General features: G+C 35.8%; 1 protein-coding gene across 2 annotated transcripts in view; it reads right to left on the bottom strand.

Moving 5' to 3' along the window:
* Window positions 1-17,181, bottom strand: part of LOC135084676 (GTP cyclohydrolase 1) — a 31,863-nt gene extending 14,682 nt beyond the window's left edge. The window contains exon 1 of one of the 2 annotated variants that reach the window (XM_063979450.1): window positions 16,845-17,181. In XM_063979450.1, coding sequence (XP_063835520.1) covers window positions 16,845-16,932 — 88 coding nt within the window. In that variant the 5' untranslated portion in view covers window positions 16,933-17,181. Of the gene's footprint in view, window positions 1-2,474; window positions 2,585-16,844 lie in introns of those variants that run through there. The other variant, XM_063979449.1, reaches the window with a different exon arrangement.
* Window positions 17,182-19,806: the final 2,625 nt, after the last annotated feature.

The following is a 19,806-nucleotide window of genomic DNA, read 5'->3' as shown; positions in this document are numbered from 1 at the left end:
TTCGATCTGTCACAGAAATACTTTATCGGGAGCGTGTCCTTGAGCGTGAACTACTCTAGGTTTTACTCCGGGTCTCAAATTATCTCTTTACCAAATTTCATCGAAATCGGTTCAGCAGTGAAAAGTTATAGGACTGACACAGATACTTCTAATTTGGGATTTAAATTACAATATAATTATGTGAAAGGGTTTAGTTTTAAGGATTTACATACTTTTTTTAAACAGAAAACACCCAGACCAATAAAAATGCATAGAAATGTTTGTATAAGTAAGTTATTAACACTTTAAATGTCAATTTCTAAATGAAATGATCTAACAGATTAATTAAAATTAAGATTAACCTTCAGAAAGATTTCGAAATGGGGTTTAATTGCGGTTTTTAAGTATTAACAATAATAATGTCTGGTTAGTACACAATGTCCTTGTTCATAGCAAAAGTGATTGTGTGTCCTTATCCAGTACAGTCGGCCACAAAAATCTATAATTCAAATTCATTTATTTTACAAATCACTAACACTGCGAATCTATACTAATATTATAAATGCGAAAGTAAGTCCGTCTGTCTGTCTCGTTTTCACGCCTAAACCACTGAACCGATTTTGATGAAATTTGGCATAGATATAATTTGAGTCATAGGACAACCCGGAAAGGACATAGGATAGTTTTTATCCCGGTTTTTGAAACAGGGACGCCGCGATAAAGTTTTTCTGTGACAGACAAAATTCCACGCGGGCGAAGCCGCGGGCGGAAAGCTAGTTATAAATAAAATCGCTTTCCTGTCTATCTATTCCTATGTGTATGCTTAGATCTTTAAAACGGCGCAACGGATTTTAATGCGGTTTTTTTAATAGAGTGATTTTACATGTATACTTAGCACCCGTGCGAAGCCGGGCAGGGTCGCTAATAGGTTTATAAAAAGCTCTTTTAAACGTCCCAGTAATACTTTAACCCTACCACTGCTTCGGGACAACAAATGGGCCAGTGCTGAGAAGAAGCAGCGCAAGAAACTCAAGTCACTAACTACTCACTATTGGCAGCCTTTAAATTAAATCATACAATTTATTTTTGATGCACATACAATTATGTGGATAAACGAGAGAGTACTTTCTCTATTTGCTCTATCTTATCTTTACATGCTTAAAGCACTGAATCGATTTGATATTTAATTTTAAGAAGCACAGAAAAAAGACAGGATAGTTTTATCCCAGTTTTTGGAATTGTAGAGTGTACGCGATAAAGCCTGTGAAATAATTCGGGCGAAGCTGTAGGCAAACGCTTGTATATAATAAATAAATAAAAATAATTTAAATCGCTGATGCAGACACAATAAAAGTAAATTGTTTCGATAGCATGCATAATTGCATAATTATTACGAACGCGAAAGATTGTGTTGGATGTTTGACTATTTGTAAGATAAATGTTTGTTACTCCTTCACTCAAAAACTGTTGTACGGATTTTGATGAAATTTTAAAATGTTACAGCTTATAACATCTATTGAAACACAGCCTTAAGACATAAAAAAAAAACATAAAACTTAATAGACACTTTTACATTTACGACTAAAAAATCACTTAAATTTTTACGCTGTTAAATAAGAAAGGATGTTAATTTTATTTTTCTTTACTCAGAAAACCACAGCTCTTTATAATATTAAAATGTTAAGTAAGTATTATTAAAGAATTTTCACAAAATAGTGACTGACTTTCTTGCGCTGCTTCTTCTTAGCACTGGCCCATTTATTGTCCCGAAGCAGTGGTAGGGTTAATACTGGGACGTGTAAAAGTGCTTTTTAGAAGTCTACTTACAAAAATAAATGAGTTTTTTTTAATGCAAATTCATATTTTTTTTACGAAAACGACTGTATTTTCTTACAATTTAAAGTACCTATCTAGTGAATTGCGTAAAACTAAATAGAACGCGAAATAAAGCTTTTGCGATACTATTGTACTATCACTTCACTGATAAAGGACCTTGTATGGATTTGGGCATCCTTAATAATATAATTATTGTTATGAATTAGATATTTTTTGTTTATTTTAATTCATTTCTGACAACAGTTCTTCTAATTGAGTCTTGTTTACAAAACACCTTCTATTATTATAACTAAATTACAATTTGTTTTTTATCTTCCCAATTGACTAAGGTAAAGCAATAAAAATAAGCATTGTCTCATTATAGTCAAATAAAAAACACCATTGTGCTATGTGAACAATGTCACATAGGTCATGCTAAAGTAAACATAACGCCTTGATCCTGTCAATTAATAATACATAGGAAACGGAACTGAATTAACTTATAAATGTAAATAAAAATGACATTGCATTAAAACAAGGTCAAAAATGTTTCGTTTTCACCAATCACATACAGCCTCACGAAATAAAAAGTTTACTCACAATGCACTGATTAAAAATTACTGGCACAAAACAAAAGAGCGCGCACATCGAACGTCAAATTTGAACGTCAAATTACTTACGCGCCAAAAAGCGGTTTAAAAAAGCAGATTAAAAACAAAATGATGGTACGTTCCGAAACGCGTGGTCGCGTTCCTTCCTTATGGCTGACTGGCTGTTGATCGAGCAACAGATGATTTTTGTATGTGAATACTGTGACTCTACTGCGCTTGTGTGGAAACCGGGAAATCGATACTATGCGTCACACGAACGCGGGCTGTGGCGTCACAAATGTCAAAGTGTACCACTGTTGATGGAATTTCAACCGTAACTATTATCCAATAGAGTCCAAATTAAGTTTTTGATGAGTAATAGTTGAGAATTAGTCTAATGTTTTGGACTTTTTTGCCGCCATCTAATAGAGCCGGTAAAAAACCTGTGCTTTATTTTGGCAACTGATTCTTTGCGAATAAAAAGCGGTTATGAACAAGATTGGTCTAAAATAAACATAATGACCGTCGTTAATTATATTATTTTTGTATTTTTAGTATCTGTGTCTAGAATATGTGCATAGTGTCTGTTTGTCTGGAAATAATTTTAATATTTAGCTCTATTAACTGTAAAGTATCACAAACGCAGCATATTATATTAAACGAACTTCATCTAACTAACCCTAACTAACCCAATACAATAAGTAATTACTAGAATTTTATTTTAAAGCGAAATATAACGAATTAATATTAAAATATTCGTTGAATCTCTTTATAAAATATTTATCTCCATTTTTTTAAATATTGTTTAGAAAAGACAAAGTACAGTTTTATTTCAAACTGGTTTTATGAAATCGTTTTAATTTTTTTAATGAATTAGCTCTCTGAATGAATTAAAATAATATGAATTAAGTACTATATTATGACTCATTTAATGATTAATTTTTGTCATTTCTAACAACATAATTATCACCTTAGAACCAAATATTATGGGTTCAGGGGTTTTCTGAAACCACAGTAGTGACGTCTAATGACGTTTTTGTCACATTTGACGTCACAACACTGATTACACCTCAGTTTCCAGTTAGTCTCAATAAATGATGTTAAATAAATATACTTAACATGTGACCGGTTCTAAAATTGTCTCTACATAATAGAAATAGAGTCGGTAATGCTTAAAACCCCAAAAGAACTAAAAATAGGCAATTTTCATTCTAATTTTTTTGTTTGACAGTTAGGTACTTTATGGTTCCTGAAAAATTTTCAGTCTATTATCTAGAATAAAACACTATCTAATAGATAAATATTTATGGGATGTCAATGGTTTCTCTCTTACCCCTATTCGAGACCTGTGAAACCAAAATTTTTATTTATCTGACAAATAAGTTTCAATAAACTATGACGGAACTTATTATGACTGAACATATTATGACTTGGCTTGATTCAAAGAGAAGTAAACCTTGCGTCCCAATTAGAGCTTACTCAAATTGTGGGACAGCAATTCTTCACAAAAATATATTAAATAATTATGTATGTATTTAAACAGGTACCGAGCGATTGCTTTTTTAGATTTCTGTCAAACACACTTCATTCTCATTTATCAGAAGTTGACCCATGTTTTAAGATTTCTGGGTAAGGAAGGAAGAATGAATTCAAACAAAAACTTATCAAGGTGTTTCCCTATTTACTTTTCCTAAGTCCAAAGTCATCAAAATTCGTTCAGCGGTTATATTGTCTAAACGTAACAAAAAATAGACAAACAGAGCTACTTTCTACATATGCATTTTGACATTTACTTATTTAGTAAATGAGTCACTTGTCACATGAACGGAGAGTTATAATCCTATTTGAGGAAAACTGATCGTTTGCAATTTAGTTTATTATGATAAGAATTAGTTATTAATCATAAACGAAGAAATGGTTAAAATAAAATCACGATTTAGTAATAGAGTGGTAAAAGCGTGGTATAATAATATAACTAAGTACCAATTTTACTACGTTTTTAGTACCAAATTAATGGTAGAGACTTAAGGCCCAGTTTCTGAGTTGAGATATAAGTACTTTAATATAAATAAAATAAATAATCTATACTATAATATTATAAAGAGGTAAAGTTTGTGTGTTTGTAGATTTGTTAAATTGTAAGGGGTAATCTCGATTTTAAAAATTCTTTCACCAATATAAAGTCACATTATTGCTGAGTGTTAGGTAAATGGGTTATAATTTTTTTTAAAATATTTATACAAAATAATATTTATAAAATTAGATTTGTATGAAAATTAAAATAATAAATGACTTTACTTACACTTCTTCAAGGATGTAAAGAACGTAGTAAAGCCTATCCATAAATAATAAATATTCTGACTTCACCATATCATTTATATGCACATGTTAACATGGGCTAGTGTCGGCTTATAAAGCCATTTACCTAACACCCTTTAAAACATCACCCTACAGCCAATAGGGGCGGAGCAGCAAAGATAAATGATTAAAAAACGGGAAATATTATTCAAACTATTTTGACGCTAAAAGAGTAAGTAGAAGCTAAAAATCTCAATGCAGAAACCGGGGGTAATTAATAACAGTTAATCGTTTTTACATCTCTAAATCGATACCTACTCATATTTCCATTCGTATCTATTTATTTTAATCTATTTTTAATTGTACATAGTAAGCCCGGTCTCTAGTGTGTGTTTTGCCATACACGATCAACAAAACATCACAAAATTATCAAAATTACCTGCAAAAAATGTTGAATAAAACACACGCTGGAGACTCAGCTGTAGATTTAAATGAAGGTTAAATTCAATGCATTTTTTCCCCGAAAAAAAGGACTTTTTAGCTAATTATCATAAAGTAGCACATTGACTATTAGGTAAGGTGTTAGGCTGACAATAGTGACTGAGTTTCTTGCGCTGCTTCTTCTCAGCACTGGCCCATTTATTGTCCTGAAGGAGTGGTAGGGTTAATACTGGGACGTGTAAAAGTGCTTTTTAAAAGTTTACTTGTGTAAATAAATGAGTTTTTCATGAGTTAAAGAAGATGGTGCAATCTGATAAGGAGACTGTAGACTAATGACTTAATGATGACGTATTATACGTCATCATCAGTTTAACTTTCCCCCGGGACAAACTTGACCTTCTTTGGTTGGGTTTTTATGGCGGTCAAGCTGTAGATTCTGGCTACACAGGAGTTGCAGTGGTGGGAACGAGAGGTGGGATTTTTTTTATACGTCATCATCAGAATAGTGACGTTGTCCTACACCATTTTAATTAATTTACCAGAGGCAAATAGAGGATTTGGCTTACACTTCCCACGCTGGCCAGACGGATTGGAAAGGCCTGATGTTCGCATATTTAATTTTGTCCCTAAGTCGCCTTTTACGACTTCTACAGGAAAAGTTTGCGTTTTCCTATTCTATTATTCCGGAAATACATGATTTATTATATAAATAATGATTTATCTATACTAATATTATAAAGCTGAAGAGTTTGTTTGTTTGTTTGTTTACTTGAACGCGCTAATCTCAGGAACTACCGGTCCGATTTGAAAAATTCAGTGTTAGATAGCCCATTTATCGAGGAAGACTATAGGCTATATACCATCACGCTACGAGTAATAATGAAAAATGTTGCGAAAACGGGTTTTCACGCGTACGAAGTCGCGAGCACAGCTATTACCAAATATAAGGTAATGTACATAATAATAATGCAAATATAAATACAATTTATTTCTGTCCCGGGTATACCCACCCACATTTACCGCTGTTGTCTGGTTAAACTAAGTTTATTTAACTTTGAATGCTATGTGTAATAATCTTCAGGTATTCCCAGCGTTTAGTTCACGGTTTTAAAGGAAAGTGTACGCAAAATGTCCGTTTTCCCTGTACATCTCGTTTACAGTCATTGTTACATGTGTGACATCATTTTAGATCATTTCGAGGTAAATAAAAGCCCCTTATTTAAGTGTTTGTCACCAAATAATAAGGAAAGGAACAACAAATTGTACCAACTGTCACTTGATAACGGTGAAATAAATTATGTTTCAGTACATATACCTACACACACAGTATTTATCAATTATGCAATCAAATTAATTCATACCAAAAAAATATACAGGGTGACTTTGCAATCAGTAGATAGTAGTAGATAATCCTTTTCTTTTCAATGTTTCTTTTAGTTATATTATTAGATTCTAGTCATAATACATACTCGTATACATGGATGATTGTGTTATACTTTCATTTATAATAGGTACTTAGTGGAATTACTGTTTTCAAAACGTGAATTAGAACTGGCCCCATAGCAGACATTTTCCTACATCTAAAGGCCTTTTGAAATATATATTGGTTATGGCTATTGGAGCGGGTACCACTTTCCATACATTTGTGCCCATCATCCTTTCAGACCGATCCGTCCAGTGGTTTAGGCTGTGCGACGCACAGTGTGCGTTGATAGATCACTATGTCAGTCAGTCAGTCACCTTTGAGTTATATTTAGATAACATAAAAGTAATTTCGCTAGTACCCATATCTCTACCCAAATATGGCGGTATCAAAGTGACAGCGCAATTTCACTGGTCATTTAATCTACATTACATACAAGTTAAGATAATATCCCATCAGATATGAGCTCATGGCCGTTTATGGAGTGGCAATGGGCTGGAAAGTCCTATGGATGTAGGGTTGCCATCACCAAAAATTACGGGAATTTTTACCTTTTAATATTAAGATAATGCATTATCCTATCCTACTAATATTATAAAGGCGAAAGTTTGTGTGGATGTTTGTTACTCTTTCACGCAAAAACTACTGAACGGATTTTGTTGAAACTTTAAAGTTTTAATTTTTGTAACCCAGATTAACATATAGGCTATAATTTATGCCATTCTGTGGCACTAAATTTCACGCGGGTGAAACCAAAGCTAGTTATGTTATACGTATTATAAAATACATAGAATATTTTGTGCGTGGTTTCGATCGTACGAATTTTAGTCTATCACATAATGTCTTGTACGTCTCCCAAAACCAGGATAAAAACTATCGTAGGATTATTCCTGGGTCCCAAACTATGACCATGTTAAAATTCATCTAAATCCGTCCAGCGGTTATTGATTACCAATACAAAACTCCCCCCCCCCCCTCTCTTCCCCTTAAAGGATATTTTTTTGGGTAAAAACTATTTTATGTCCTTTCCCGGGGACTAAAGCCATCTCTATTTCGTCTAAATCAGTACAAACTGGGATCAAACAACACCCGGACAAGTCTGGGTATATCCGGACAAGTCTGGGTATATCCGGACAGGTGGCAGCCCTATGAGACTAATGATAAGACGATGCGGGCAAACCCGGGAATGCCAGAGTACATGACTGGTGCTTTGTAGAAAGCGGGTATGGGCAACTTGCAAAATAACTAAGTAGCGATTTTGAATTTTCCCTGATTTTAATTTTGTAAAGGATTTCCTTATAAGTGCGATTGCGGTCAAATACCTACTTGTTGTGCATAAAAATAAGTTCTTGACTGGTACTTAACGTGTAATTTTAATATGTATTTTTATGTGAAAAGGTAATACACAATTAAATCATAATAATGAAAAATACGCCCGTACATCGCCGTAAGTAGGACGCGTACCCGCAAGTTGAACCGACGACTTCGTAAAGGTAGCAGGAAGGCGCTGAATGCAGGCCGCCACCAACCGGCCATTGTGGAAATCATTGGGGGAGGCCTATGTTCAGCAGTGAACGTTCTATGGCTGAAATGATGATGCTTTCCATGTTGCCCGGTTGATAGCGGCCTGCCTGCGTCCAGCGTATTCCTGCTACCTTTATGATGTCGTCGGTCCAAGTAGGAATTAGACACCCTGTATTCAAAGCCACAATTCAGTACTGGCCCAGATATTCGGTTACGTTTAACACCTCGTAACCCGAGCGCGCTGGTTGACCATAACCACAGCAAAATTGCAGTATCAGATTATGATCTTTGTACAATACTTGGATTGCATAGTTGCATGACCTAGTTATTTGTTGACGTTTGAATTATAAATAAAATAGTAAGACACGGGTCTTAACGCGACGTTTATTAATGAGTTACATTATGTACTCACGGCTTGACGTTTCGGCTGCGATGCTGCAGCCGTGGTCACAAGCAGACTGGCGGCTCGCGGCGTCGTCCGTTCGGGCGAGCTTGAAAGTGTCTTACTATTTTAGTTTAAATGGAACGCGAAACTTTAAAATCTTATTAATAAACTAGCGGCCGCCCGCGACTTCGTACGCGTGGATCCTGTTTTACCCCCTTTTCCCGAATTTTCTTTGCTATAAACCTCACGGAGCCCGAGACCTTTCCAACGAATGCAAAACCGTGGAAATCGGTTCGTGCGTTCTGGAGTTATAGCGTCAGGGAGGAAAACCCGACTTATTTTTATATAGTAGATAAAGTTTCAGCCACACCAACGTGTGCAGATCGCCATCGCCGAAGCTTAAGACTGACAACGGCCTAGTGGTTCACATACCGGACGACTATACCAGAGGTCGCGGGTTCGATTCCCGCAAATACAAACATTTGAGTGCATAATTCGACAGGGGAATGTTACTGAAAGACAAAGAAAGTTTGCTCAATATTTATTTCAATACAATTTTGTTGAGCAGCACAAGTTTTATTTAGTTCGGCATTAGATGGCGTAGTGTACCTATAATGTCGAAGAATAATAAATTAAAATTCATTTATTATTCGTGTTTAAATTAATATACTTAGGCCTTATACACCGTGAAATATTAGTGGTTGTTTTCCCGCGTCAGAATGATTTACCTTTAGTAGTACTATCGAATCGTGCGAGTTATTTTTGAATAAAAAAAATGTTCTCAACTAATCAAAAAAATATCATCAACTCGAAAGCGTAAGAAACAATAGTCTTTTTTACAAAATGTGACGTAGGTATTTGGATACTGCCTGGCTCACGAAATCTTGTCTTGAAAAGTTGAATATATTGTTTTATACTTCTCAGGTTCTCGCTAACTAAAACAATGACCTCAATATCAATACCGCCAGATCCTTGAATAAAAGCTCTCCTAACGAGCTTTCTAGGCTAATCCCTCCAAAGCGCTCTTTCATGTAAAGCTTCGCAGCTTTTCCGGATGAAATTTCAGTAGTGCTGACCGCAAAGCCTTTGTATAATTTTACTAGCTTTTTACCGAATCTTCACTCGCGTGAAATTCATATAAATACCGATTTATTTGTACACTTATTGTTTTAAAAAAATACTGTATTAATAGATAATATTAATTAATTTTGACTGTAAAATACTGTAAAGTTCTATCAATATCCGTTCAGTAGTTTTAGTGTGAAAGTGTAGATTTTGCTCGTATCTACTCGTATATGGATACAATGTGTTTCTAGGGGCTATATTTTATGAATCAAACTTACAGTTCTGTAACAGACTGACACATAGCTAGGATAATAATATATTAATAATGCTCTTTATTGCACACCACAACAAGAACAAGAACAGAAAACGATATACGTGCCTATAAAATTTGAGGGTTGCCCTCGATTTCCCTAGGATCCCATCATCAGATCCTGACTTGGTGACAATGGGACCACCTCAGAACAAAAAAATAATTATGAAAATCGGTCCACAATTGACGGAGTAGTCGGTGAACATACATAGAAAAAAAAGATACATACAGTCGAACATATAACCTCCTGCTTTTTTGAAGTCGGTTAAAAAAGAAACGCACGGACAGTACAACTAGGCGGTCTTATCGCTAGGAAGGATTTTGGTATAGATCCCTTTAGTTGTAGTTCCGGTAAAAAGCTGAGCAATGGAGCTTAGTAAGCTCGTATTCAACCTCGCCTTTTTCCCAAATAATACACAAAAATAAAACGGCATCATTTTTGCTGTAAGTGCCATAGTTTGCGCAATATTTAGAGTCGAGTCTGTGATATCATTTTGTATACTTTGCTTCTCTGCACGTGTTGTCATGACTTGCAAGTTTCAAGTCTATCAAAAAAAAATAGAAGATAATAATATGCTAAGTATTTTGCAAGAAATATAGATGCCATAAATACTTAGTTATTAGTAGTTTTACTTAGCCTAGGCGTAGATCATCGATTTTTTGTCGGCCGATAGTTTAGTCGAGCTGTTAATCAGTATGGGCATGTATGGAAGTGCGCACGTTACACCGATTGATTCTTCATACAAATTAGAATCGGGCCCAACTATCGGTCGACTAAATATCGATCGTCTGCGCCTTGGCTTAATGAGAAGGAAAAATACAGGGTTTTTAACTTTTTAGGCAATTCAATGAAAATATTAAAGTAACTAACAGCCCTCGTTAGTTTCCTATAATATAATTGGTAACAGTTACTGTAATCTCGAGTAACTGATCAATTCAAGTTATTAATTGTAATCCTAATTATTGGTTTTAAAGATACTAAAACGGATTTTTACGGGAAATAGAAAACTCGGTTTTCTGCTGTAAGCGAAGATTTTTTAAGCCCTAAAACTATAGTTTAATTCATGACTAATCTTAAGATCCTACTAAGTGGACCGACGATCTGGTAAAGGTCGCGGGAAGAGCCTGGATGCGGGCAGCGCAGGACCGTGCATTGTGGAAAACCTTGGAGGAGGCCTTTGTGCAGCAGTGGACGTCATTTGGCTGAAACGAAGACGATGACGACGACGACAATCAAAAGATAACTTCCACCTATGTTCGGAATATAAAAAACTAACCAAAACTTTTCCACAGAGAACAGATTACCTACATAATATGAATGTTAGATACGTGATTAATGTTTAATTAAGTGATGTTGAGGCTGTTATCTAATTAGCGTAGCCTTTAAACGTTACTGGTGTAGGGTGACTATAATTTAAGTTCTTTGAGGATTTTAGAAAATACTAATTACCATTAGGTGAGATACAGGCCAAGAGCTTCCTCGTTATGGATAAAAAAAAAGATATTTTCTTTCATTCGTTTTTTATGTATTCTCGAAATGGGTAGGTAAGTCACATTGTGGTATTAATTACTTAGATAGAGTTACGTTTTATAAGACAAAATAGTAGTGAACATTTTAAAAAATCTCTTTTAATCGTATGGTATTCTTCAATTTCATTGAACAAGCAAAATTAGGTACCGTAAAAGTATTCTTTTGTCACTGGAGGTGTATAAAAGCATTGTCAAGGCCTAACAATTTAATAAAAATATAAAACTAATATTAGCATCACCTCCACTCGTTCTATCCAACGTAACTGACTAACACACTTTAAAAAAATCCTATGTATTTTTCTTTTTTGTTATTTTATGTGTGTGTACTGTAGTGCTAATGAAAGTTTATTAATATATCTATTTGTACAGTGTTTTGTTGTCCCATTGTATTACTACTTTGTTTATGTCCCAATAAACTTCTACACGCATGGCCACCCTACAGCAATCTGCATCTATTAGCGAGATACTGATCAGAGGCGGCCTTGCCTTTAACTAGACCAGCCGACGCGCTTGGTGGCTTCACGTTACTTTAGCTGGGTCTGGGTTCGATTCCCAGATGACCTTTGTTACAACTTTGTAACATAATTAAGTCTGACAGTTCTATGTGCTTAAAGCACAAAAACTAAATTCATCATGTGCATGTGGATTGAGTGATCTTTGCTTTAATCTTAACAAAAATCGAGGAAGTTTTAGTTAAAATATAGACATAGAGTTATAAGTAACTATCCTTTACGCCCGCGGCTTCGCCCGCGTGGAATTTTGTCTGTCACAAAAACCTTTATCGCGCGCGTCCCTGTTTCAAAAACCGGGATAAAAACTATCCTATGTCCTTTCCCGGGACTCAAACTATCATCATCATCACCATCATTTCAGCCATAGGACGTCCACTGCTGAACATAGGCCTCCCTCAATGCTTTCCATGTTGATCGATTGGTAGCGGCTTGCGTCCAAAGCTTCCCTTTACGATGTCGTCGGTCCACCTTGTAGACTCAAACTATACTGTATGCCAAATTTCATCTAAATCAGTTCAGTGGTTTAGGCGTGAAAGCAATACAGACAGACAGACAGAGTTAGTTTCGCATTTAGAAGCTATCGTAAGCAAAATTCTTCATTCGTGGGTTCAACTCCCCACTTAGGCAGTTCGTTTTTTTTAAGTTATTTATAATTAAATAAAAAAAATAATTAATTGTAAACGCAAAATTTCAAAATAACTGAGTTTTCTCGACTTTGACTCTAACAAGGTGAACCTAACTTAAAAAAAGCATTCGTGATTCGAGAAAATTGATTTAAAAGTCTTAAATGTAACATAGGCTATTTTTAACATACAAATTACGAGTAAGTGCCACTTACGCCGTTTTAACCATGCAAATAACAAAATAGATCGGGACTAGCACAACGTATACTATGTTATTTGATTTTATCTACCATTTTGCTATCAAAACGTACAAAAAATGACATTATCTTGTTTTGGACACGCAAACCGCTAATGTGACAGATCATAACAAAAACGAGTGATTCAGATAAAAAACAGCCTGAGCCTGAAAGGGTTCAGTAGTTTTTTTATATTAATTTAAAAAAAATAAGTAGGTAAGTAAAGATCCCTTGCGAAAAGGACTTAAAGATAGTTTTAGACGGGGACGCCTACGATAAAGTTTTTGTGTCAAACAAAATTTCACGCGAGCAAAGCCCCTGGCAAAAGCTAGTAACTTAAATTTATTATGTAAGTTATGATTCTTGTTATAGTTTTCCTTTTTTAATTCTCAATTTTTTTTATATTATACATTAATGGAGCAGAAGATATAATTTTTTTCAATAAGATTTCTAGTGTAACTTTTCGGCAAAAAAAATGTGCGGAACCATTAATTTAAAGCATTATACCTAAATAAAAAATTAACAAAGATAAAATTATCAGCTGTATAAATTAAGAGGTTAAACGTATAACATTGTTTAGCTTAAATTATCTGTAATGTAATTAAAGTGTTATTGACACTTTTCCTGGTGTGAAAACGCTTAACTACACTTAATTCCTTTTACATTAAAAATAAGTATGTTTTTAAATGTCGCTATTTTTATACCTGACTAAATACCGCCATCTTAACTAAGTCTGTTGCTATGACAATAATGTTAACAGCATTGTTGTGTTCCGGCAGTTGGAGGTAAGATAGCCAGTTCCTCTGTGGTTGAGGATTTCATGTGAAGCTCGCTTTCACCTTCGGCCTGATCATCACTTTCTATCATATGAGATGCAGGCTAAGAGCTTACCCTTGTGAGTAAAGAAAATTCAATAGATGCATCGGAAATAGCTCTATCACACTAATCAAAATTACATTCAGCAGATCTTTAGTTAACTTTAGAAAGAACAAGTATTAATCTATAAAATGCATGATGACGGGTTATCTAAATATATGTAACTCAAAGGTGACTGACTGACTGACATAGTGATCTATCAACGCACAGCCCAAACCACTGGACGGATCGGGCTGAAATTTGGCATGCAGGTAGATGTTATGACGTAGGCATCCGCTAAGAAAGGATTTTACGAAACTCCACCCCTAAGGGGGTAAAACGGGATCCACGTGTACGAAATAGCGGGCGGCCGCTAGTCGACTAATATAATCGTCGCTGTCGGGATTCAACCGTAAGTACAAAGCGTAACGCGTCCAGTACGTGAACCACCATGCCATGTTTGTATTAGAGTAAGAACTTCGTCAAATCTTTCGTTTTAGTAAAATTTGTTACCAATTAAAAATTAAATAGTGATTACAATAAACTAAGGATGTCGTAACAGGTAACTAAGGATGTCGTTACAGGTAACTAAGGATGTCATAACAGGTAACTAAGGATGTCATAACAGGTAACTAAGGATGTCATAACAGGTAACTAAGGATGTCATAACAGGTCAACTAAGGGACAAATATACGAATATCAGGCCTCCACAACCCGTCTGGCCAGCGTGGGGAGTGTAGACCAAATCTATTAGCTTTTGATAAAATAGAGAGGGTCATAATATAGGACATAGGGCCTCCCCAACCCGCCTGGACAGTGAGGGGAGTGTAGGCCAAATCCATTTAAAAGTTGTTACAGGTATTTGACAGTTTATATTATTATATAGACCCTGTCTAAAGGGCATAGCAATGTTGGAAGGTAACATTATACAACAAAATTAGAGGGTCGTGCTCCTGCAGTGGAGACTAAGTGACCTGATGATAAGGCCAAGTTTGCCTGTTAATGAAGACTGACAGGTTGTAGGTCAAATCAATTACTTTTGACGAGTTGCCTTTTAAGAGAAGAACCTTTCTAATTGCCAATCGTTTTCCTAATTCATTAATATTAATGGATGAAAATAGAGGTTATCTACAAAAGCCTTGCTCTACTTAAATAACTTACTTTATAAGTGGGATGTATTGGGAGCAATATCTATACTAATATTATAAATGCGAAAGTAACTCTGTCTGTCTGTCTGTCTTGCTTTCACGCCCAAACCACTGAACCGATTTTGATGAAATTTGGCAAAGAGTTAGTTTGAGTCCCGGGAAAGGACATAGGATAGTTTTTATCCCGGTTTTTGAAACAGCGACACGCGCGATAAAGTTTTTCTGTGACAGACAAAATTACAAGCGGGCGAAGCCGCGGGCGGAAAGCTAGTGGCTTAATATAGTCTCTACAAAATAACAGAATATTAACGGGACTATTCCCACCTCTCGTTCCCACCGCTGCAACTCCTGTGTAGCCAGGATCTACAGCTTGACCGCCAATAACCCAACCAGTGATGGTCAAGTTTGTCCCGGGGGAGAGTTAAACTGTCATTGGACCCGCAAAGAAATTAATCAGAAGAACGTAGGAGTTCGTAGCCAAGGTTAGACTTCCTACCATTGTAAAGCGGATTACACAATATTAGGCTAAAATAAATAATAATGAATTTGAACTTATGATATTCGTTTATCATTATTTTGTTGAGGTTATCAAAAATTGATGGCCACCTATACCGATGGTTCGCATATCTGCCAGATAGCGTATCTACCAGTTACGCGGGTTTAGTTCCCGCTGGAGACAAATTATAGTGTTACGAGCACAAGCATAGTAATCATAGAAGTAGGTATAACAGTCAGCATCAAATATTATATGATGGCGCCCAAAGTGACCAAAAATTTGATAACGCAACCTTATTCCAATGAGGGCTCGTTTTTATACTTAACAGTTGGTACCCCTGGCGATTGACAGGACCTTACTCTACAGTGGCGCCATCTTGATGAGTGCAAATGCGATAGTCCTCCTACCACTTTAGCGCTCACCAGTTGGTGCCACTGTCTTCGCTACTAGCAAGTGACAGGACCTTACTCTACAGTGGCGCCATCTTGATGAGTGCAAATGCGATAGTCCTCCTACAACTTTAGCACTCACCAGTTGATGCCACTGTCTTCGCTACAAGCAAGTGACAGGACCTTACTCTACAGTGGCGCTAACTGGTGAGCGCTAAAACGATAGCCCTCATTGCAACAAAGACGTGTCGCGAACTTTTTGGCTACTTTGGGTGTCACAAACTATTTGACGCTGACTTTACTTAGAGTAGATAAGTATATAATATTTAAATACTATTAAATTATTAATTAATAAATTATTCCCTTAAGGAAGGAAACAGGAATAAAAATGATTTTACAGGATTACAGGAAGCATATTTTTACAGCAGATTATGAAAAATATTTTTCGGCAAATATGGTTGGCAATATTTATAATTTTGGACCTTAGAGTAGTTAACACTGGGACGCAATATTCCCTAGGGTTGTCTTAGTTTTCGACACTGATGGAATAATAAATACTAAGTATAAGCGTGAATAATGCAGTGATGATTTTGCTAAAAATTATTCATAACTAGCTGACCCCGCGAACTCTGTTCCGCCTTAAAAGCAATAAATAAGCCATCGCAATTTTTCCTTATTTGCTCACCGTTTAGACCTACCCTGGACTACGACAAACATTTTAAAACCAAAATAAGCTCAATCGGCCCAGCCGTTCTCGAGTTTTAATCAGACTAACGAACAACAATTAATTTTTATTTATATAGACTAGAATACACTAATTTAAATACGTATTACGAATACGTATTTAAATTAGTGTATTCTAGTTATGAATAATTTTTAGCAAAATCATCACTGCATTATTCACGCTTATACTTAGAATTGGAACAAATTTTCCTCACGTTATTATAGCTTCTAATGTAAAATAGGGAATACCTACTTATTTAAATATCAATTAAGTAACTTGTAACCTTCAAAATGTAATCACATTATTTTCATGTAGCAAAGATTGAACTTTATCACTAAATCATGCAATTAATATTAATTTATGCATTCAATTATGATATAAACGCAGTTCAACTAAACCTGACCTGGTTTTTAAAATTAACACTAAGAGGTCAATTTAAAATTAAAACTTTTTTTAATTAGCACTAAAAAGGTTAAATATAAAATTAAAACTAAAACTCACCGTTGTTTTCTTTTTTCCCGTTCTTAGCGACGATCATGCCGTTCGTCTCGCACTGGCTGGTAGATACGACTCCATTCAGCTCCTTCATCTTCGAAACTTCAAATTTGAACTTTCAGAAAAAGAAAACTCGCGAGTCTAGGCGCGAATCCGTTTCGCGCGCTTCCAAACGTCACTTTGACAGGTAATTTACGTTTTAAACCGCGGAGTGGCAATGGCAATTGAAGCGAGCAACCTGTTCGGTGCTACGGCCAAGGTGATCGCGCAGAAAAAAGAACAAATGGCTGAAAGTATTTATGTGAAAAAAATGGAGGTGCTTTACTGGCCACGGCTAGCGTCGAAATGGCGGACAGGCGGACGAAGATAGGTATATTTATACAAAAAATGCACTATCAATACTTTATTTGAAGTGAAGTAACGTTGTGTAAGACAAATTTTATTGTTAAATAATTTGGTGGTTAGAGTTCATTGACATAGGAGGTAATTATTACGAAATAGTTTAGTTTATTGCGTTAAGTATTAGTACCGTTACGAAAAGCGGATGTTTGGATTTTCATACTTTTTAAAATAATTAAATTTTCGAAACATTTTTGCCTACAAGTGTATAATAAATTATCGTGTTTGAGATTAATCAAAACAAAAAACGGATCAATACACTCGTAATCTAGCTAGACTGACTGACGGGCAAAAAACTTGAACTTGATTTGTTCAAAAGGTTACATTTTATTGTTTGAGTTGATACATACTCATACATTTCGATAAGAGCCAAGTTTTGGTCAGTATAATTAGAGAAAATATTTTTTTTACGTTCAGTTCATAGTAGGTAGTTCTAATTTATTTTCTTTTAGAAATAAACAGCACAATACGAAACCTTACAGACAACGCAAAAAGTATTTTGCGATTAATTTGTAGGCCGTTGTCTTGTACCCATAGTAAAAGCTTTGCTTAGTTTGGGACTAGAAGCGTAGTGTAAAGGATATTTATTTATTATGAATAAAAATAATTAGCGAACATTTTTTAATTTATACTTAATCATTGTCATGACAATTTTGTTAAGTATTTTAATTTAATTTGGTAGGTAAATGGTAAGAACGACAACTCAGAAACGAGGCTACCTATCGCCTCTGGCTCTTAGTAACCACCTATCTCAGAACCAAGTCCCAGGTTCGATTCCCAGTGGGGGCAAAACTTTCTGTTCGGTTTAGTTGGTGGTAGAACTAGTTCGCCCGTATACACAGAGTGACACACAAACCAATCACAGAGCTCTATTCAACGCTGTGCGTTCGATTTTCTGCTTCACTTAAGCAAGCATCGTTTGTAAATACGGGCAATACGGGCATAAGTCTACCTGGTTATCTACCACCATCTTACCTAAGTCTGTCGGCATGACAACAGATTCCTAATGATGCAAACGCTTTGAGCAGTCCTTAATTCGATTCCGGGGTCAATCAAGGTGTAGTTTTTGTACTAGTTTTTGTTAGCATTAACACATTATCATGACATTAATAGCATGTGTGCATTAACTCCACTTATGATAATAATTATGTTGTATTTATTTTTGTGACAGTGTCAGACAACTTTTTATTGAGCCTACCTCAATAAAAAACGTAGGTACTTCTAACTTTAATAATTAAGAGTCTTGATTGAGCACACGATGTCGCGGGCACAGCTAGTAAATAAACAAAGTCATATAACTCAAGATGACGTATTCCACTTTGAGCACATGTGAAATTGACAATAATTGGTTTTAATTACTTACTAAAAATATATAAACTACTCGTAGCAGTATCTACCCGCGATTTAGTAACTGCGCACCAGGCTGCCGTGACGTCACATCGACGCTCTGTTTCGGACGGGGCGAACGCGGGTGTGCGAGGGAGAGTCGCATTCCAGCGAGGTTCGCAGTTAATTTCACCCGGGTTGTAGTTTGAATATTTTTTCCCGTATTTGCAACATTTTGAGTATAACACTTTTGAGTTTTCTTGTACCCTGTACTCGTATATAGATCGTTTCATCCACGAAGACGCGCACACAAATTTTTGGTCGAGGGAAGCGCGGGGTGCGGGGAGTTTGATCCGAGCAATCCGAGCGTCATTATTGTAGTGTGCGTGTGCACTCATGGAATATTTAGTGTGTACTGATAACACTCAAACATTAGCGGAAGAATAGTGGGGCGCGTCTTCGTGGATGAAACGATCTATAGTATTATAGCCTTTACTGCTGTCCCAAAGGACGATGGAGCGTGCTGTGCTCGGAGTTTCCCTGTGTGATCGAATCAGAAATGAAGAGATCTGCAGGAGAATCAAAGTGACTGACACAGCCCGCCATAAACTAGACGGAAGACGTAGTGTGGGCAGGCCTCCCACTAGGTGGACCGAAGATCTGGTGAAGGTCGCGGGAGGTGCCTGGATGCGAGCGGCGTAGGACCGGTCTTTGTGAAAATCTTTGGGAGAGGCCTTTGTCCAGTAGTGGACGAACTATCCTATCCAAATCTTACTTTAATTCTTATAAATACTTTTTCAATTCGAACCAATAGTCTGACTTGAATAAAAAAATAGAGTAGAGTTGGTATTTGATGATGCTTCATTTAATGTAATGCTATGTGTGTTGAAATTGTAAACAGGGCGTTAAGGAAAGTTGCATTATTTTTTTTTGTAATCAAATCAAATTAAAATTATCTTTATTTGTGTAGACTAATTTAATTAGTATCTACTGTTTAGAGCTAGGAAAGCGACTTGAGTAGTTACACGCCTGTATCCACAAACCCACAAACGATGCTTGCTTAAGTGAAGCAGCAAATCGAACGCACAGCGTTGAATAGCTCTGTGATTGGTTCGTGTATCACCCTGTGCCTCCACGTGCACTGTGAGACCTCATAGTAATGTCTGTGAATACGGGCGTAAGTCTTTAACCATTTATGTTACTTTTACACCCTGTATTTACCTTAACCTTTAACCGACGACGT

The sequence above is a fragment of the Ostrinia nubilalis genome, chromosome 26 (assembly GCF_963855985.1).
Source record: "Ostrinia nubilalis chromosome 26, ilOstNubi1.1, whole genome shotgun sequence".
NCBI lineage: Eukaryota > Metazoa > Arthropoda > Insecta > Lepidoptera > Crambidae > Ostrinia > Ostrinia nubilalis.
This window is presented reverse-complemented; position numbering and strand designations above follow the sequence as displayed.